The sequence below is a fragment of the Leptodactylus fuscus genome, chromosome 1 (assembly GCF_031893055.1).
Source record: "Leptodactylus fuscus isolate aLepFus1 chromosome 1, aLepFus1.hap2, whole genome shotgun sequence".
Taxonomy (NCBI): domain Eukaryota; kingdom Metazoa; phylum Chordata; class Amphibia; order Anura; family Leptodactylidae; genus Leptodactylus; species Leptodactylus fuscus.
In genome coordinates, this window is record NC_134265.1 from 55,042,030 (window position 1) to 55,064,116 (window position 22,087).

General features: G+C 41.8%; 1 protein-coding gene across 3 annotated transcripts in view; it reads right to left on the reverse strand.

The window, feature by feature from the left end:
* Nucleotides 1-22,087, reverse strand: part of ARHGEF28 (Rho guanine nucleotide exchange factor 28) — a 154,594-nt gene that overhangs the window by 87,435 nt on the left and 45,072 nt on the right. For all 3 annotated transcript variants that reach the window (XM_075270535.1, XM_075270545.1, XM_075270525.1), the window contains exons 5-7: nucleotides 7,837-8,020; nucleotides 3,907-4,087; nucleotides 89-158 (exon numbers count right to left, since the gene is read on the reverse strand). In XM_075270535.1, the coding sequence (XP_075126636.1) occupies nucleotides 89-158; nucleotides 3,907-4,087; nucleotides 7,837-8,020 (435 nt within the window). The remainder of the gene's footprint in view (nucleotides 1-88; nucleotides 159-3,906; nucleotides 4,088-7,836; nucleotides 8,021-22,087) is intronic.

Below are 22,087 nucleotides of genomic sequence, written 5' to 3' on the forward strand. Positions count from 1 at the left end.
GAAAAATTAGAAGCAACATTTTAAGATGCGAATAGATGCAACACCACATATAGACAAGGAAATATTGTAAACCAATGTTATACTGAACCTGCTCCAGTAGTGGATCCATCAACTGATCTCTGTGCTTTGTTATTCCCAGGGTGCATGGAGCTTACAACCTGAAAGAAAATAAAAAATCTAAACAAATATGACAATATAATCTGAGAACTTGTAACTAAGTCAGCTAGAGACGAGATCTAGCACTTGCATTTCCAATGAAATATATATATACATATATATATATATATATATATATATATATATATATATATATATATATATTGAACAGTGGATATATATATATATATATATATGTATAATGAACAGTGGTGACTGGACTCTATCTTGAAGATATACATGTGGTTTTAGAAAATGGCAAAAACACATGTATGTATTGTGTAAATACTGATGTTTGATATTGTAGCTGGGCTTGGTACTTGGCATTAGTGCCAGTCTGTCCCAAACACAATGTCCCGGCACAGATCATGCCCTGATCTTAGATATGGAAGTATGGTGTTGTAAAAAGTGGTGAATTTTGATATCACACTTACCGTATATACTCGAGTATAAGCCAAATTTTTTAGCACAGTTTTTGTGCTGAAAAAGCCCCCCTCAGCTTATACTCAAGTCAAACAAAAAAATATATATATTTTTTTTTTTATTATTTTTTTTTTTTTTTTGGGGGGGGGGGGCGCGGAGGGGGGTCTATGACCAGCCACAATGGTAATGTATAGAATCTCCCATAAAATAGTGAATAAAAAAAAAAAAAAAAAAAGCTTTAAAAAAATATAATAAAAAAAAAAAAGTTTTAAATCACTCATTTCCCTACAATACATATATATATTTCCTTTTTTTATGTAGATGGTGAGCCCCATATAGGGATCACAATTTCCTTTTTTTCCTATCAGTATGTCTTTGTAGAATAAGAGGAAATCCACGCAAACACGGGGAGAACATACAAACTCCTTGCAGATGTTGTGCCTGGTGGGATTCGAACCCAGGACTCCAGCGCTGCAAGGCTATAGTGCTAACAACTGAGCCACAGTGTTGCCCCATATTATATATTTTTGACAATGGTTGGAGAGAATCAACCAAGCAAACATGTTCTCTGAATGGGCATGGAGGTCTAAGCTTATACCGGACACCTCTGCCAGAGGCTTTTCTCCTGGGAACATGTTGAAATACAACCAACCAGATTTTTATCTCCCCCTATCATCTGCCCCTGGGGGAGTCAGGAGACCCCCATACAGGTAAGATGATCAGCTGGTTTCATCTAGCTTTAGATGTACCTTTCTGGTATATCCATTGAACATAAAGGTCAACATAAGCCTTGTGAGGTTTCCACTGTACAGTCCTATGAAAAAGTTTGGGCACCCCTATTAATCTTAATCATTTTTAGTTCTAAATATTTTGGTATTTGCAGCAGCCATTTCAGTTTGATATATCTAATAACTGATGGACACAGTAATATTTCAGGATTGAAATGAGGTTTATTGTACTAACAGAAAATGTGCAATATGCATTAAACCAAAATTTGACCGGTGCAAAAATATGGGCACCTCAACAGAAAAGTGACATTAATATTTAGTAGATCCTCCTTTTGCAAAGATAACGGCCTCTAGTCGCTTCCTGTAGCTTTTAATCAGTTCCTGGATCCTGGATGAAGGTATTTTGGACCATTTCTTTCTACAAAACAGTTCAAGTTCAGTTAAGTTTGATGGTCGCCGAACATGGACAGCCCGCTCTCAAATGATCTGAAAACAAAGATTGTTCAACATAGTTGTTCAGGGGAAGGATACAAAACGTTGTCTCAGAGATTTAACCTGTCAGTTTCCACTGTGAGGAACATAGTAAGGAAATGGAAGACCACAGGGACAGTTCTTGTTAAGCCCAGAAGTGGCAGGCCAAGAAAAATATCAGAAAGGCAGAGAAGAAGAATGGTGAGAACAGTCAAGGACAATCCACAGACCACCTCCAAAGAGCTGCAGCATCATCTTGCTGCAGATGGTGTCACTGTGCATTGGTCAACTATACAGCGCACTTTGCACAAATAGAAGCTGTATGGGAGAGTGATGAGAAAGAAGCCGTTTCTGCACGTACGCCACAAATAGAGTTGCCTGAGGTATGAAAAAGCACATTTGGACAAGGCAGCTTCATTTTGGAAACAAAAATTGAGTTGTTTGGTTATAAAAAAAGGCGTTATGCATGGCGTCCAAAAAGAAACAGCATTCCAAGAAAAACACATGCTACCCACTGTAAAATTTGGTGGAGGTTCCATCATGATTTGGGGCTGTGTGGCCAATGCCGGCATCGGGAATCTTGTTAAAGTTGAGGGTCGCATGGATTCCACTCAGTATCAGCAGATTCTTGAGAATAATGTTCAAGAATCAGTGACGAAGTTGAAGTTATGCCGGGGATGGATATTTCAGCAAGACAATGATCCAAAACACCGCTCCAAATCCTCAGGCATTCATGCAGAGGAACAATTACAATGTTCTGGAATGGCCATCCCAGTCCCCAGACCTGAATATCATTGAACATCTGTGGGATGATTTGAAGCGGGCTGTCCATGCTCGGCGACCATCTAACTTAACTGAACTTGAATTGTTTTGTAAAGAGGAATGGTCCAAAATCCCTTCATCCAGGATCCAGGAACTGATTAAAAGCTACAGGAAGCGACTAGAGGCTGTTATCTTTGCAAAAGGAGGATCTACTAAATATTAATGTCACTTTTCTGTTGAGGCACCGGTCAAATTTTGGTTTAATGCATATTGCACATTTTCTGTTAGTACAATAAACCTCATTTCAATCCTGAAATATTACTGTGTCCATCAGTTATTAGATACATCAAACTGAAATGGCTGTTGCAAATACCAAAATATTTAGAACTAAAAATGATTAAGATTAATAGGGGTGCCCAAACTTTTTCATAGGACTGTATATGCATCACCCATTGACTCCCATTAAAAAACATATACCGTGTGATATGCGTATTCATTTGTGGATACCTTGGCAGATAAGCTTGGTCAAGTACACTTTAATACAGACATAAAAGGTATGTTATTCTGACCATACCAGACAGACAACGGCCAAAATGAAGTCTTTTGGTATACACTGGCCCACGGTAGTATATGAATGGTGAATAATAATAAAATACTGCACTCAAAATAGTGTCATATTTTCATATTATTATGTAGTAAAAATTAGACATCTATGAAAATACATCAGGACCTAGAGAGCTTGTAGAAAGCTGAATATTAAACCTCCGCCTAGATATTACTAGAAGCCACTTTTCCTCATAGATTAGAAAGTCAGATATTTACAAAGCTGTTTATATTGCAATTTTTATTAAAATGTTATATATGATATCAAGACAGAAACAAACGCTCAAGAAGGTAGAAATGAGAATCTATACTTATAATATATATATATATATATATATATATATATATATATATATATATATATATATATATATATTTTTATATATATATATATATATATTATAATCTATACTCGCAATACAATAACTCAGTGATCCTCCCATATCTCTAACATTAGACATTATGCCGAAATAGATTTCCCAAAAATCCATGCAACCATCAAGACGTCTATTTTTACAATACATTTTTCCAACATAATGTTCAGGCACCATCTGCCTGACTTTTGTGAATGCCAATCTTAAAATAAGGCTGATATTATTGCCAAACAGGAAAAATAATAGAAAATGAGCCAAAACACTTCAAAAATAAAAGTAGGAAAGAAAGAATCAAAAAAGAAACAGCAAAAAGCAATTTCCGACATGTAGCAATGATCCAAGACACAAATAACTCACACATGACATAGAAAAGCCTCATCCATTCTCACCTTGTCAAAAAAGTTGGTGTCACACAAACATTTTCTGAAGAGTTCAATGTCGGACTCCAGCGAGTGACCCGATGTCTGACGCCGGGTTAATGTCAGCACTCCAGAGGACCAGCAGAACCGTAAATAAGAATCCGGGTTGATGGCTGCCGTACAGAAGTCCAGGGCAGGAAGCTCCTGAAAACTGGAGGTAATGACAAGGCATTAATACATGTAGTCCCCGAAGCAACCATAAGTCAGGCTTCTGTGTTGTATCCAACGTGTCCACAAGGGAATGACTGTAATGTGTGCGCTGTGATCTTGTGTAATGAGATAAACACTGCTCATTATCCTCATGTAATGCAATTGGGATTACACAGCAGTACCGCCATGGCTTGCTGTGCTTACAAGAACTCCTACTGACCAGCCTGCTGGAAGGCTGCAGAGCTGGTAAAAACAGACAGTGCCCCAAGGGAGACGCGCATTGTTTAAGAACTTATAAACAGGCAAGACTTTCATAACAAAATGTACCAGTAGTCACGGACATGCTTGTGTCATGCAAATGGCAACATCCCTGACAGGAATGACATGGGCTCTGCCGAGAGGAATTGTACTAAGCTGGAGACTTGCCGGCCTGGCTGAAACCTGAATAGTTCAGATGCTGCTCCACAAACACGTCATAAATCCAGAGAGGTTTGGAAAGAAAACATGTAAGTCCTGGCCGAGTGTGCACAAACAAAACCAACCAGGACTAGCTCAGATCTTTATGAATAAGACCGGCTTTATTACAGATATTTAAAGGGGTTTAGTCACAATCATATTCAAGTGTGAAGACATGCAAGAATTACAGATTTTTGCAAATATAAATAAATCATTTAAATTTTGTAGTTTTAAAGATTTTCCCTAACCATCTTAGTAGGGACAAACACTCGCCCGTCCTCAGTTCTCCGGTATCTCCCAATGTAGTCTAGCCCGGCTGCACCGCTGTTTTCTTCTGGCAGAAGTCCCCGCCACACTGTGACGTCCTGTGTCCCTTTCCTTAGGCTGCTGACTGGCCTCAGCGGTCACGTGCAGTACGGACTAACAAATGGTGAAAACACTAGAGCAGCAGGACCGGACTGACTGGGAGACACCAAAGAACTGAGGACAGGAAAGTGTAGTTTGGAGGGGGGGGGGGTCACTTTACCTGGACTAATATTTAAAAAAAAAAAAAAATGGTTATCCAGACAACCATAAATGGACCTCAGCACCTCTACGAAATCCAGCTCTTTGCATCTTTCAATAGATGAATTACACCCATTTTGTTTTTCTCTAGCCCCCACCATCAGTGCAGTTAGTTTCAGTTGATGTGCTTATTGGGCTCCCTAGTAACACATGGGCAACACCCATTTGTCTACTCCAGTCTGAGACGGCCCACCTGACAATAGAGAGCCTCATTAGCATATTGGGTGCTGAAACTGACAGAAACAACTGCTCAGTAACAGTAAGGGCTGGAGAGAGAATTCCAAATAGAGATGGAATTGGTGGAGGTGGTGAAAGGTCCCCTTTAATTTTATTTTTTTATCTGAAATATTTATTAAATTTTTTCGAGAAGGTTTACAACAAAGAGAAAAAAATACGCATGTAAAACGGCAACAATACAAAGATAATATGAAATCAACTACGGCCACTGAGCCCGCACCAAAAAAATCGTCCCCTTTAATTTTTAATTGTTTACACATGTAAATATGGCTAGATTTGTGGGGAAAGACCCAGTCAATGAAAACAAAATAATAATAAATAGTATTGGCTCAGGTTGTGAAAAATCTGCTGTATTGGCTGTTTTAATAGTTGTAAAAGGTTCTTGTTGGTGACAACCAACCTGACAATTATTACATTTCCCAGGAGAGTGCTCCCTCAACTTGTCAGATCTGCAATTGTACGGCCTAGTAAAGCTGTATGTAAAGCTATATACCCGAGCCCAGAACTATAAATAAAGCCTGTTTGTACTATATAGCATATGCCTGGGATACACATTACCCAATATATACCGCTGACATACGGCACTTTATAGCCATACAATGGAATACATCAAGAATAGGTTCCGTGCATAGTACAGGTTTCATTTTCCCCATGAGGACCCTATATATAGATATAGGGCAGCAGACAGTGTTCTTCCATAAACCTGAAAAAGGTACATCATACTGCTGGACACGATTTAGGCATCTACCAGGTAAATGGGGGAGGGGGGGTGGCTAGAGATATGTTTAACACTTGCAATAGGAATTTTCTGGCCATGTATTGCATGACATGATGTCATTTACTACATTTGGAAAGAAATGACAAAATTGTAGCTTGGGGAAGTTTACAGGACGGGGAGGCCAATTGAAAGCACGCACTTCCTACACACACAGCAGGACATTTATTTGAAGAAACCATTATGGATGGGACCCCCATGGCTGATCTGTAAGGTCTCTTTGTGTAGCACAGTCATGTCAGTCTAATTCATGGTTCTGTTGGTACTGATGGGCAGAATCACATGGTCTGATCAGAACAAGGCAGAATAACATGGTCCAATGCATTATTCTGCCCAATGAAAAAAAAATCCCTCACAGATCTATTATAAAAGTCAATGGGACGCATCAAAATCTAACGCTACACATATGTAGTAAGTGATCCATAAAATAAAGCCCCCCGATGAAAGTGTGAACAGAGACTAAGGAGGATTATTAGGATGCAATTGTTGTCAAGATGGGAAAAATTGCTCAGAAATCCCAACACCTAAGGCAGGGTATTCGGAGACAGCCGAGTGGTAACACTATATGCACTTTCCGTAGCTTCCATAGAGGATATGAAAGGATAGTCACACATTTAGGTACACGGGATCTGTAACTGTGAAACTAGGGAAACAGGGCAGCTCAGCTCCAATTCACTTCTATGGGATTAATGGGAGCAACGAAGAGCAGCACTGCTTGTCTGTACCCATAAGTCCCACCCTAGGGGTCAGGACTTGGAAATAACCCTTTAATAATGAGACTTTTCAATAATAAATTCAGCATAAATGGCACAAAGATTATAATTAATATTACATCATGGACACAACATTTAATACAATCAATCTCAACCTCAAGAATACAAAGATCAGGCATGCTAAAATCCAAAATGGCCAGACAGATCAAGGAAAAGACAACCCCAAACACAATAGCTGGTTAACCAATTTCTCTACAATTGACAGGACTGACTAACATACATGTAGCCATTATGGAATAATAATACATTTTTGAGCATGACATGTAATAAGACAACTACTTGTGCCCTGAAGAAGTCAGGATCCTGAAGCGAGAAAACTGTAGCCATTGCAGGGTAAGGGTAAGTTCACACAGGGTTTTTTGGACTGGAACGGGTCCAAAATATGGGTAGCTGCGAGTGGATGCCGATGCAGTGCACCGGCATCCAGTCACACACTCCGCTCCGGATTAGGCCCAAATGAATGGGCCTAGTCGAGAGGGAGTGTCTTCAGGCAGATGTCGCGAGGCGAATCCACCTGAAAGAATGAGCATCTTGCTTCTTTTTTCCGGGAGCCAGAACAATGGGAGCCGTCTTTTTGGCGGATACGGCCTCAAAATTCTGACCAAAAACCCTCCTGTGAACTTACCCTAATAGTGGTATTGCATAGTATCCATCCAAATGGAAGGTTAAACCATATACAAACAAATCCATTAGAGCGGTCACCATGCTTTTTAAGCGATAACCTGCTCTGGCACATGAAGGTGGTATAGTCCTTAGTAGAGGTCTTCCCTCTCGAACATCCACATGTAACAGCGTGTAAACTTGTTTTTATGAGGGGTGTCATCACAAACGGCTGACTGTACATGGCTACACATGCGAGGCCCCTTTGCACTGAAAGTGTGCACCAGACCGCTCTCCAGATTATGACGGTAGAACACAGGCCAAAAGACTTCGCCATCTACTTACTTCTTTAAATGCTGGACCAAGTTGGTGTGCCCGTGACGTATGGCCACCTCCACAGGGGTCTCCCCTTCTTTGTTCACTCTACTTAATGCAGACGTTCCACCCGGAAGACACATGAGGTAATGTGATAGCTCCATTAATCCCCATCTCATAGTCAGGTGTAATAGGGTTTCATGGCAAAGGCTTTCTGTAAAACAAATACACAGAATATTAGTTCTTAATGAGCGGTGACATCACTCTCTCCTTATAAACAGGGTCAGAGATATCTCTAGAAATTATAGTATAAAACTGACTGGCACTTATTAGGCTGTCCAGAGAGCCTTGGTCAGGAGCCAGCTTCCTCTGACACTCCGGCAAACACATTGCAGGGAGTGCTTCTGGGGTGACAAAGGGAGCCCCTTACTTTATACTCACATTTAAAGAGGTTGTCCAAGAATATTAGATATTCATGACCTATCCACAGGGTAGGTTATCAGTTAGTGATCGATGGGACTACAAAACCCCACTGCCGGAAGCTGTATATAAAATCTAGGGCTATTGAATGGGAGCAGAGCTGCTAAAGTATATACAATGTATAAAGCTTCCAGCTCCATACACTATAGTAGTGGTGCCAGGGAGCTACAGCTCTGCTCCCACTCACTTCAATTGTAGCAGATCTGCTTCCAGCTGTATACAGTTTCCAGCACCTAAATCCCTGTTGGGACTGGGTGTTGGACTTATATCCATAGGATAGGTCATCTGTATCCATAAAGGGGGTGTCTGAAACCCAGGGATAAGTGCGGAGGTAGCTCATGACCATGGCGTCTAAAAGGTTAACTGTTCCCACCCTTGGCGCAGATCTACTGTACCGAAACAACGTGTGTGTCAGTAATGTTTACATACCGCCAGCCGCGCTGCTGACTTGCTGTACAAACCATAGCAAAGTATAGGTACTGCTTTACTCTCCCACTGAAGTCTATGGGGTGACACCGCAGTACCTACACTCGCTGCTACAGTTTCTAGAGACAGTGTATGTAGACATTACCAAGAGCCCCAATATCTTGGTACAAATGTTGTTTGTGGGTCCCGGGTGTTAAAACCCCGTAGATCTAATATTGATGGCCTTTAAAACTGGATAACCCCTTTAAAAACCTAAATGTGGAAACACACCCTTAGGTCCCACACGGATACATGCGCCACTAGATATTTCTCTCAAGACCAGCAGTTAATAGTTGATCGAAGAAAAAAATGACTGAACTGTACATAGTAAAGGCGCCATCATATAATCTAATTTATGCCGCAAAATGAATTATTCTGTCCGAGCTCAGGCTGGAAATACACATGTAACAAATCATTCATCTAATATGTACAGTCAGCGTTATACAGACATAAACACACAGTAGCACCGACTATCATGGCGACTGCCCCGGAAAACTGTGAATTACTTAATATTGTAATGTGTACAAGTGTGACTGCGAGATAAGCAAAGCAGGTCAAATGGCAAAGCTCATTATTACAATGTGTTGTGTGATATCGACATCTCCCATCTATCAGCTCATATTGGCCGTCTACTACACAATATAAAGCTGTCTATAGCCCTTCAACTACAATTCTAACTATGGGATCTAAAGGCCACCATACACAAAAGTAGTTAGCCAAACCTGCCGATCATCCCGCTAGCTTATGTTTATGGGGTCTCCCGACTCCCCAGACATATAGGAAGAGGTATGCTGAATTTTATCAGAGATACACCCAGAGGTATCTAGGAGCGGTTCTAGTCCTCCATGCCACATGCACACCAAGCCAAGCTGAGCGTATATAATAGTGGGGGAGTTGGGAGGGATGGTTACTGGCAGCCCTTAAAGGGAATCTGCAAAGCCAAAAATAGGTTTATACTCCTCGAGCCAACACAGTACACCTTGGCTTTGGTGCGCATGTCCCGTACCTCTGGCACTTGCGCAAGGAAGCCGGGGAGATGTCCTCAGCTTCACTGAGGAACTGCACCAGAGAGGAGACTCATTCAGTTTCAAATGCTTTTAAAACAGAGCGATTGGGCACACTAAACCCTTAGTCTAGAACAGGGGTAGGGAACCTTGGCTCTCCAGCTGTTGCAAAACTACAACTCCCAGCATCCCAAAATCCCATGGAAGTGAATGAAGCATGATGGGAGTTGTAGTTTCACAGCTGGAGAGCCGAAGCTTCCCTACCCCTGGTCTATAAGGACCTTTGGGTGGTTTAGTGTCCCCAATCGACCTGACAGGTTCCCTTTAAAGATGTGTGGAAACCTTTACATGAGAACAAAAAAAAAACACTGCCACCACAGGCAAAATTAAGTATTACACTGTGTATTAAAATCACAGGATCGGCTATAAAACACAGACACGTCATAAATGTCTTATAAGTGTGGATCCCATCACTGGGACCAACATCTATTCCCAGAATTGAGGTCAAGCAACCTCCCCCCTATGCCAACTGGAGCCTCAATGTTGTCAATAGAGAAGTGGCTGCAAATGGAAAACTCTCTCCATTCACTATTATGGAAGTTCCACTCTCCATAGAAGCGAATCAAACAGAGATGTGAATGCAGTCAGCTTTAACTTACTGGCAACAGTCAGAATGGAGGATGGAGACTCCTGTTCTGGAAATGGGTGCAGGAACCAGAGATGGGACATTTATGACACAGCCAGTGTATGACTTGTATACCATGTTCCTTTTAGGTTTGTAACTGGTAGACATGTTGGGTTCTCCAGAGAGAAACACTCTTTATAGTTGATCCACTTTGGCGATGAGGCCCCAAATGGCGGATCCCCCTCCTCACCCTGTTTGTAAATGGCTTTTTAAAGTCAGCCAACAATTCTATAAGACTTCAAGACACATCCGCTTTCTTTAAAATCAATGAGTGAAGCTCCCCCATGGCAAGACATTTCAATGATCCACCAAGTTCAGCAAGTTATTTATGTTCCCAGGTCCTGCATCCAGGATTAAGGAAAGACTTCCAAGTTACTTTGCATTGCTGTCAGGCAAATATTTCTGAGGTTTTGGAAATCCTACACTCATTCCTCATATTTGATGTGGGTGGAATCGCTTCATTCTCTGATGCACATAGCAAAGCTTTAAGTAAAAACACCTCACCCGCTTTTGCGTCATGTGGTTCCATTATACTCCATACATAGACTGCTTATAAGTCACTGGCTTCGCAAAGCATCAGCTGTTGTTGATGTGCCCTTACCCATCGCCCAGATAGACCCACTGATGAAACCATAGTGTGGTTGCAACAGCAACTGGGCCCAAAAGCCAAGGTGGCTCCTGGGTCACCCTCAACACACTATTGCTGGATGTCCAAAAGCCATGGTGGCTCCTGGGTCACCGTCAATACACTAGGGCTGGATAAATGTCTGATGTCCTTTGCGATTTCCTTTGAAGGCTTTCATTAGAGCATTATAAGTTTATAAACTCCTGCCCCCTGGTGCACTGAAGTGAGAAGATTTATGATACACAGTCTTCCACTGTCCAAAAGGGAAGAATTAACCCTTTAAGGCAAAAAAAAATAAAAAATAGCATTATATAATCAATGTGTCAACATGTGATGGAGATGGAAATGTTGCTAAAATGTATGGATAGAATACAGCTGATAGTGGTGAAGCGAAGTTGTGCAGGGGGACAAGGACCGATAAACCTTTACTGACACCCCTACACTTATCACAAGCCCCCTCTTTTTATCCTCACATTTTATGGATTGGTTATTTGCCATTTTGTTAATGCAGTATTCTTATTACTTCGATTTATGGCATATCTATAGGACATGTCATAACCGTCCAAGTCTCTCCAGAACAGGGGTTCCCTAATTCCTCCACTCTGACTGGTACCAGAGAATAAAGAGGTGGCTGCACACGTGCACCCCTCTAGATATATGTGGCCACCTCTTCATTCACAGCAGACGTGACACCAGTCAGGATGGGGGCTGGGATTACCATTCAGAACATAAGAGCAAGTCCCAGAAGTGGGATCTACATAAGACATTTACGGTAAATCCAAGAGTGTCTGATGGGGATACCCCTTTAACTTACAATGTCCTTTGTCTTGAGCTCCTCTTACACCGTTGTGGTTCATTCCGATGTATTCTGTCCTTTTATATAGTTAAACAAAGGTAAACCCATAAAACTTAAAACCATTGATCCCAGTCAAGATAAGATGGATCAAAGATCAACGTGTGCATGATGTTCCCATCCTTCGAACCTTTTTATAGATCCCATACGGAAACTGGGAATAATTCCTGTGAATTGAACAACTGTTTACCCCTCAGCACAAACAAACAAATCCACGAGGATGTTTATGGAGAAGCTGAGAATTGTTTCAGGGCTCATCCTCAATCCCAGGGGGGATTTGTAAGGAGCACAACGCAGCTGGCTTAATGTATTTTGGGAATAGTTTCTTGAGAACAGTTCCTGTCCAGCATTGTGACAGAGGCTAACCTTTAGCTCGCTGTATTAGAATGAGATCACATAAGCCGCATATGTGGAAAACAGAGTTCTCAGATCTCATTTTCACACTACTAGTCCTTCAAGAAAGTGAAATATGGAGAGTGAGCTGATGATCATAATTGAAACCAGATCAGAAACTATCAACAGGAAATTCATAGAAGAAAAAATAAAATAAAAAAATGAACTAAACAGAGACTTTTTGGGGAAAAAAAAAAATTACCTAAAAAAATACCTGCTACATTTTGGGGTAAGTCTGTAAAGTCAAACACCCCAGACCCCAAATATATTGTCTGAGAGCAGGAAAGTAGGGTTAAAATAAATTAAAAAAAAATATATATATATATATATATATATATATATATATATATATATATATATATATAATGATACTGACCTCTTCACTCAACTCTTGTACATCAGTCTCTGGTTCAGGCTTTCCAGCAATGACGTCAATGCCCTGCCTCCATGTGGCAGCCATAGCCAGTTACTACCCATAAGGTATTTGTGGTAGAAATCTCCATAACAAGGATGTATCCGAAACCAGACACATATGCAGAAGACCAGGGCTCTGATATTAGAACAACGGGCAAAGATTTAACCCCCTTTACCTGTTCTCAGTCTCCAATTGTTATTCATTTATTTTAAAGAGTGGAAGAAAACCTCTTTCATTTTGCACCCCAAATATCCACATCTGTACAGTACCATGCATCTGTATGTGCCGCCATAAGGTGCTTCTATGAGACACTGCATTCTGGCTTATATGTAATCAATGCAAGGAAGCACAGGACAGGTCATGAATAAGAGATCAGTGGGGGTCTGACAGCCAACACACCGCTGATCAGTTATGTGAATGGTTTGCTTGTGTACGCACTGTGACCTTTTTACATTGAATGTCATCTGTTTTATAATGGCCATGTGATAAAATTACAGCCTTGACCCATAGAAGTAAATGGGATGAGGCTGTAGTTACATTGCATGGCGGATATGAATCAGATAACATGCAATGTAAACAGTGAAGAAGCCACGGCATTTGTATTAGGGGGCATTCACACGGAGTAAAGTGGCGCCGATTCTGCCACGATAACTCGCGTCAGAATCAGCGCTGATAAAAAGACTCCCATTGAGTTCAATGGGTTCAGTCTTCCGCGTGGAACACATTGAAATCAATGAGAGGCTGTTTAACCCATTGATTTCAATGTGTTCCACACAGAAGATGGAACCCATTGAACTCAAAAGGGAGTCTTTTTATCAGCACTGATTCTGTTGCGCGTTATCATGGCAGAATCAGCGCCACTTTACTCCTTGTGCATGCCCCCTTTTAGAGCTGTGGCTCCCTGAAACAGCTGATCAGAATGGGTGCCAGGTGTCACTGATTTCTTATAGTTGACCAATCCCAAGGATAGATAGTGGTAACCAAGTACCACTCCCACAGGAATCATAGGTTGTATGTTCGAACTAAAAACTGCCCAGAAAAATCCAGTAGAAAAAAAAGCAGATTAATGCAAAGTCTGGACTTAATAAAAGTTACTTAATAGTTACTCCCTCAGTGATATTTAGTATTTTGAGTGACATCCCTTCAGTGATATATAAATATGATTTTACTAGCAGTCGTGTCATAAACCATCCATAGTCTACTGTGAAATGTATATGTTCGCCGCAAATTAACGCTACATACACATTTCCATGTGCATGGAGCCAGTCCATGATTGAAGCACATGGACAACATCTGTGTGCTGCCCCCATTCACTTTTCTGCATGTAGCCCATCACCTCATACTCCAGGATGCAAGTGCAACATTTCGGCTTTAGACCAACCTTCATCAGGATTGAGATATCGAACACACATGATCTGTGACAGGTTGTCCAAAGGGAGCCTGGATACTAGCACAGGGTGGACGAACTGCTGCTACAGTATATATACATGGTGTAAAATAGATTTTGGTAGAGCTAGACGCCATTTAAAATAAATGTTACTAGGTGTCTTTATTTAGATTTTTTACTTTTTTGCACTTAGAATAAATTTTCTCTGCAATGAGACATGTTAAGTGCATTTGATAAAATCACCTTGTAATATATTTAACCTCAACATTGGTTGGAGCAGTCTGATAGATCTCTGCACTTGTAACATCATCAGAAACTTTATCACAAATCCTATTGAGGTCAATATTAGGCTGGTCTTACACGACTGTAATGATTTTACGGTCCGCAAGTTGCTGATCAGCAACACTAGCTGCTGATCAGCAACATTAGACTCTGCAGATGCCCGTAAACTGCCGCTGAACTCTATGGGCGAGTCCGTGCAGTGCCGTGAATTACGGTCATGTTCTATAAATTGCGGACCACAGTTGCGGCCCGGCCACACCACGGATAAAATATCCAGTGGTATAAGAGGCCGCATTGAATATAATGTGTCCGCAAATGGTCCGCAATTTAAAACCCTCAATTGTGGACCATTTGCGGTCTTAAACTACGGTCGTTTAAGACCAGCCTTACACAGCAATTTCTCGTGACCCTTTACCCGTGTTACTACATCTATAGCTAGGGAATAAACAAATTCACATCCATAACAATGAAATGAAAGGAACCTTGTAGCCTGCCCGGGCTTTGTTTGCACTGTGCTGAGACATGTCTCTCCTTTCCATGAACATAAAGCACGCTAAAACTGTTGTCTGCACACAGAATATTATTAGCGACTGTGTATACAATGTCAAGTGGTGTTTATTCAACAGTAAAACTCGCGCTCATTAATCTGTCCCTTCCAATCTGTAACAATCTGAAGACAAACAAAACTAGCAGTGAAAAGAGCTCCCCCTGTTGGTGAGCAACAACATTTACACACTAAAATGTACTGTGTATACCTCACCAAAGAGCGGGCTTTCCTCCCTAAAAAGCAAAATAACTTAACTAAACAAATTGTATGTATACGTGTGAAAATACATCTAAAGTTACAAACATATGGATATAACTGAAAAAATAAATGCACCCAGATAGAAACATCAGATTGCTGTATATCTCAGGCAGATATGTAAATTACTACAGGGGTGAACTCATTAGACACCAAGTCTAGCCACAGGGCAGAAAAATGTTTCAAAGGCTCTCGGAGGTTACTTTTGGGTATTGTAGCTCTTGGTGAGAGGTCAATGATTGCTAGAACAAGGTTGCAAAATGCACTCACATAGCAGAAAATGAAGAGGAATTCATCATTTTCCGCCGCTGGTATTTTCATCCGCGGTCAATCTGTGACGGGATCCTGATGCAGGGCATCGACATCCCATCAAGCCTTCCCGCAGCTGATAAGGCCCAGATGAATGTGCCTAATCACCATGGAGTCTCAAGCCATGGACCCAGTGGCTGAATCCGCCGTGGAATCCATGGCGAGGCCGAGCAGGGTGCTTCTTTTTTTCGTAGCCTGCTGCGAAAAGGAGGCAGATGATTGGACTAAGAGAAGTAGGATGGCCATTGTGATGAATTGCCCACCATCCATTCCTAGCTGTGCGGGGAACAGTAGTTAAATGAGGGCAAACACACTTGGCCATGGATAGTCTAGACAGACCACCAGTAGAAAGGAGCACAGACAAGTACGGACAGTTGCCATAGATTCCTTGACCACCATCCAGACACAGGTAATACCTTCATTAACACCCCAGTCTCTATTCACCAAATTTCTGTCTGCTAAGCACCTGTCACTGTGTCCATTACATGTCCTGCCATTGACAGCCAGTCACTGACACCTTTGTTTGCAGTAGTGTTTGTGAATAACAAGCCTTTGTTTCATAGTGTTTAGTGATGAATCCGGGTTGCGTTTGGGTTCTGATGGTGCTGGAGCCTCTGTACAGTTTTCCCCAATAACCATCTCCTTTCCCTGTAATACTGTAAGCACTTACATATCAACGTTGTATTCACACTTAGAAACTTTCATCTCATTCTGACAACTCCTCCTTGAGGCATCCTTTATGACGTGTGTATTATACTAGGTTTTGCTTTTTTTTTTTGCTCAAGATGCAGCCTTGAAGGGAGTCTCTCACATCCCCGAAACTTACTCAACTGCTACCACCGTGTTACACAGCACATTACAGGGATAAACATAAAGCCTTCGTTGTATAAGTCACATCTGTGGATTTAGAAAAAAACAACTTTGAAGTCTTAGGCTGAGTTCAGATGGAGTTTTTTGGTCCAGAATTTGAGGTGGAATCCACCTCAAAATCCTGATAAAAAAAAAAACGGCTCCCATTGAAATCAATGGATGCCGGTCATTTCTTTTTTCCATGAGTGGTCTGTTCCGGCTCCTGGAAAAAAAGAAGCGACATGCTCATTCTTCAGGCGGATGGCGTGGCCAGTTCAGCCTTGGACATCCGCCTGAAGACACTCCCTCCAGACAAGGCGCATTCATTTGGGCCTAATCCAGAGCGGAGTGCTGCGACTGGATGGCGGTGCACTGTACCAGCATCCCGTTGCACTTGAAGCTACCTGTTTTTTGGTCTGGAATCTGAGGGGGCCTCTGCCTCAAATTACAGACCAAAAAACCCTGTGTGAACTCGGCCTTTTGCAAATCAGGAAGTTGGTGCACTGGGGGTGAAAACGCGGAACCTAAGAGTATGTTCACATGGAGAAATTTGGTGTTAAATTTGAGGCAGATTTTGCCTTAAAATCAGCTCAAAATTCCACCTGAAACCAGGCTCATTTCAATGGGAGTCCAATGTTGATTTTTTTTCCTCTAGCTAGCTGAAAAAAAAAAGCATCATGCTCAATCTTCGGGCCTAAAAACAACCCTTCAAGTGAATGGAAAGCAGAAAATACTGCCGGTCAAGTCCGGATGTTGACACAGAATTTGGACAAGTGGAAAAATCACCTTCAAGTTCCTGAAGCTAAATTTTTCAGCCAAGAAAACTTCCTTCATGTCAGCTACCACTTCCCATCCTGTGCTGACCTAGCCATTACGGTGAGAATTGATCCTTTCAATGTACTTACCCCATCCATCCTATGTGAACTGCAAGAACAGTGCTCCCAATGAAGGCCCGCCCCCAGTGCACCAAAGGCCTCAATTGCACAAGACTTCAAAATAGTTTTCCTCCAAAAGTGACATACAGTGCCTACAAGTAATATTCAACCCCCTGCAGATTTAGCAGGTTTATACATTCGGAATTAACTTGGCATTGTGACATTTGGACTGTAGATCAGCCTGGAAGTGTGAAATGCACTGCAGCAAAAAAGAATGTTATTTCTTTGTTTAATTTTTTTTTTAATTGTGAAAAGTTTATTCAGAGGGTCATTTATTATTCAACCCCTCAAACCACCAGAATTCTGTTTGGTTCCCCTAAAGTATTAAGAAGTAGTTCAGGCACAAAGAACAATGAGCTTCACATGTTTGGATTAATTATCTCTTTTTCCAGCCTTTTCTGATTATTTAAGACCCTCCCCAAACTTGTGAACAGCACTCATACATGGTCAACATGGGAAAGACAAAGGAGCATTCCAAGGCCATCAGAGACAAGATCGTGGAGGGTCACAAGGCTGGCAAGGGGTACAAAACCTTTTCCAAGGAGTTGGGCCTACCTGTCTCCACTGTCGGGAGCATCATCCGGAGGTGGAAGGCTTATGGAACTACTGTTAGCCTTCCACGGCCTGGACAGCCTTTGAAAGTTTCCTCCCGTGCCGAGGCCAGGCTTGTCCGAAGAGTCAAGGCTAACCCAAGGACAACAAGGAAGGAGTTCCGGGAAGATCTCATGGCAGTGGGGACATTGGTTTCAGTCAATACCAAAAGTAACGTACTCCACCGCAATGGTCTCCGTTCCAGACGAGCCTGTAAGGTACCTTTACTTTCAAAGCGTCATGTCAAGGCTCGTCTACAGTTTGCTCATGATCACTTGGAGGACTCTGAGACAGACTGGTTCAAGGTTCTCTGGTCTGATGAGACCAAGATCGAGATCTTTGGTGCCAACCACACACGTGACGTTTGGAGACTGGATGGCACTGCATACGACCCCAAGAATACCATCCCTACAGTCAAGCATGGTGGTGGCAGCATCATGCTGTGGGGCTGCTTCTCAGCCAAGGGGCCTGGCCATCTGGTCCGCATCCATGGGAAGATGGATAGCACGGCCTACCTGGAGATTTTGGCCAAGAACCTCCGCTCCTCCGTCAAGGATCTTAAGATGGGTCGTCATTTCATCTTCCAACAAGACAACAACCCAAAGCACACAGCCAAGAAAACCAAGGCCTGGTTCAAGAGGGAAAAAATCAAGGTGTTGCAGTGGCCTAGTCAGTCTCCTGACCTTAACCCAATTGAAAACTTGTGGAAGGAGCTCAAGATTAAAGTCCACATGAGACACCCAAAGAACCTAGATAACTTGGAGAAGATCTGCATGGAGGAGTGGGCCAAGATAACTCCAGAGACCTGTGCCGGCCTGATCAGGTCTTATAAAAGACGATTATTAGCTGTAATTGCAAACAAGGGTTATTCCACAAAATATTAAACCTAGGGGTTGAGTAATAATTGACCCACACTTTTATGTTTAAAATTTATTAAAATTTAACTGAGCAACATACTGTAACTTTTTGGTTTGTAAGATTTATGCATCTGTTAATAAATCCTGCTCTTGTTTGAAGTTTGAAGGCTCTAACTTATTTGCATCTTATCAAACCTGCTAAATCTGCAGGGGGTTGAATACTACTTGTAGGCACTGTACATAATAAAGATCTGAGGTTTATCACTGTACATGTGCTCCATCACATGGAGGTAATAATAGAGTAAGCTTGGGGGAGGTTGGAGACCCTTTAAGTAACAACATGACAAGAGCCTAGAGAAATAGCAATGGTGTGTAGCAGGTGAGCCTTGTCCTCCCTATCTAATGTATATTTCTATGTCTACAGGTTCCCATGCAACAAGCCCCAACACCTGCTAATACAAGTTTTGCACCAGTTACAGGAACAATGTAGAAAAATGTAAACCAGATCCTGACAAAGCAAACTTATAGAAATGGTAAGAACAGTTACTTGGTTCACAATATAATAAAGTCAATGTCACTGGTCATGTCGCAACTTGTATGCAACAGAGACTATGGCATTCATCTTGTCTGCGATCGGCTCAGCAATGCGATCTATGGCAGTACAACACAAATTAAACCCAATCCTGTTGTGTAACTCCTTCCTTAGGATTTGTGGAAGACCAAAAACATCGAAATCCAAGAAGTGTCCTTAATTCATATTGCATCTATTTTTCATAGGATATTTCCCATAGTTTTCCCCCCTAAAAAACAGTCCAGATTGCGGTAGATGCAATAATGGGATGTCCTGAGCTTTTGTTTTTTATTGATGATCTATCCTGAGGTTACTGCAGCAGAAAAGCTGCGTTTTCAAAAAAAAAATTATATTTTTGAAAATTGCAGCTTGTCAATTATATAAACCCTGGCATTTTCCATATAGGTAGAATTGGGACAGAAAATCCGCTGAAGAAAACTCTGGATTTTCTGAAAAAGGCAATGGAAGAAAAAATTTGATGAATTTCTGTGACTGGATAAGTGGGGTGTCAGCCTTAAATGGGTGAGTGGCAGCTGTCCTCCTTAGGACCAGTTTACAATAGAACAAAAGTTCTTTTAGGCTGAGTTCACACGGCAAATTCGGACTCAAAATCCAGACCAAAAAGATGGCTCCCATTAAAATCAATAGGAGCCAGTTCTCGGAAAAAAAGAAGCGACATGAAGACAGTCCCTCCGCCCGACTAGGCCCATTCTTTGGGCCTAATCCGGAGCGGAGTGCGTGCACTGCACCGACATCCAGTCGCGCCTACCCGTTTTTTGGTCCGGAAACTGAGGCGGAGGCTCCCGTGTGAACCTGGCCTTAGTCTCTAACGGGTTTATCATATAGGGTCCAGACCCTTAGAAAGGTCCAATAAGGTCTCTAATACCTGAGAAAATGAAATCTCCCTAGAAGTTGAGCGTTGTATAAAGCTATGTAGGACTATTACTGAGCCCCACTGTACCCCCATGTACTTTATATTACAGAGCTTCCCTATACCACAACATGTCAGAAAACGGCAGAAAACTATATAAGCCTACAAGTGTATTCATCGCTCACTACAAGCGCAGAAGAAATAGTATATACCAGACACTAGGACGCTGAAGGACATGGTCAGTTCTGTTGTGTGATAGGTTCACACTAGCGTCATGGTCTCAGTCGTTGTATAATGGGGTCTGCCGGGTGTCCACTGTTTTATAAGCGCTGGAGAATAAAGTCCTCCGTGTACTACCTTTCTCTCCAACAAATTTCGTCAGTTTCTGCTTCTTCTATGGTGCAGATGTGAACCCAGGGCTAGTTCACTCGTAAAAACCTCCTGGCTTATTTTGGTCCTGAAAAAAAACGCTTCCTAATTAGGAAGCTTTTTTTTTACATTGCCAAGCTTTTTTTTGGAGCTTTTTTTTTTTAAAAAAACCGCTTCCAAAAAAAGTCAGGCTGTTTTCCCCTCCCATATGAGTGAATGGGCTGAAAAAACCGCTAGAGTTTTTTTTCCGCGCGTTTTTTTGCAAAAAAGGCGTCGCTTATTTTTGCAAAAAAACGCGTCGCTTATTTTTGCAAAAAAACGCGCAGAAAAAAAACGCGCGGTTTTTGCCTCCCATTCACTTCTATTGATTTCTTCAGGCGGAAAACGCCTGAAGAAAGGTCATGTCGCTTCGTTTTTCTGCTAGCTGAAAAATAACTAGCAGAAAAAAAAGCTAGTGGAAAAAAAAGCTAGCTGTTCACATAGGGCTCCATTGTAAAGGGGCTGATTTTGAAGCGAAATCCGCTGTCAAAAAACTCCCCTTTGCCCACGTGTGAACTAGCCCTTATACAGAAGATGGACACTGCAAAGTGCAGGGTGAGCGGGCTTTTCTAGGAGCCCAGCACAGTAGTATATAGCTTTATTACATCCTTGATATTGCGTCACACATTTTGTTTTTAACACAATATTCTCAGTTTATGTGAATTTATGTTGGACTTATCAGCGCCATGCAGAAGGAAAATAAAAACAAACTACTATATAAAAAGCCCTCGAACAGATTGACAATGAACCCGGAGTCATACAATTTGCTATTCCCATGGCCTTTCCTGCAACCCACCTTTCCTGTACGCTCCTACCCTGCAGTGGTACAGCTGGATAACTCGCAGACACGCTACAACCAGGAAAACACATGAAGTGGGAAGCCTATACTGAGCGGACCCACACACAACAGGCCTTATACATATCCAACCGAGCAAGGGTCAGAGGCCGGCACCGCCACAAAGCAAAAACTACACAAGAGGAGGAAATTACTGTACAGAGATACATGAGAGGCCTGTGAAAGACTGACCTGTACTCAGAGTTTCCTTACATGTAGTTCATGACAAAAGATAAATGTGTCTGCAAATGGTCATAATGACCATGGGAAATGGGGAAAACTCTCCGGACGGCAAAGTACCATTAGACAAATGACAAGTCCAACTAGGCAGTGAAAAATGACAATACTTGTGGTGGGAAGGCCAGAGCGACATTCTGCAATGCTCTGATAGATGTAGTCAGTCAGGCCCTCGCCATTTGTGATCTGGCTGTCAATGAATACAAAGAGTCAATGTCTACAAAACTAACATGAACCCAATACTGCTGTAGGGGAAGGTTAGTAACAAATATATCCAGACAATCCTCTGTAAGGGCTTATTCACATGACCTCTTAGCAGACGTTACTCACGGGCACCACACAACCCTGCTCATTTTCAGGTCTTGCTTCATCAGTGGTCATTTTTCACTTTTTTTTTTTTAATACTGTTCAATGTCTTTGGGTCGGA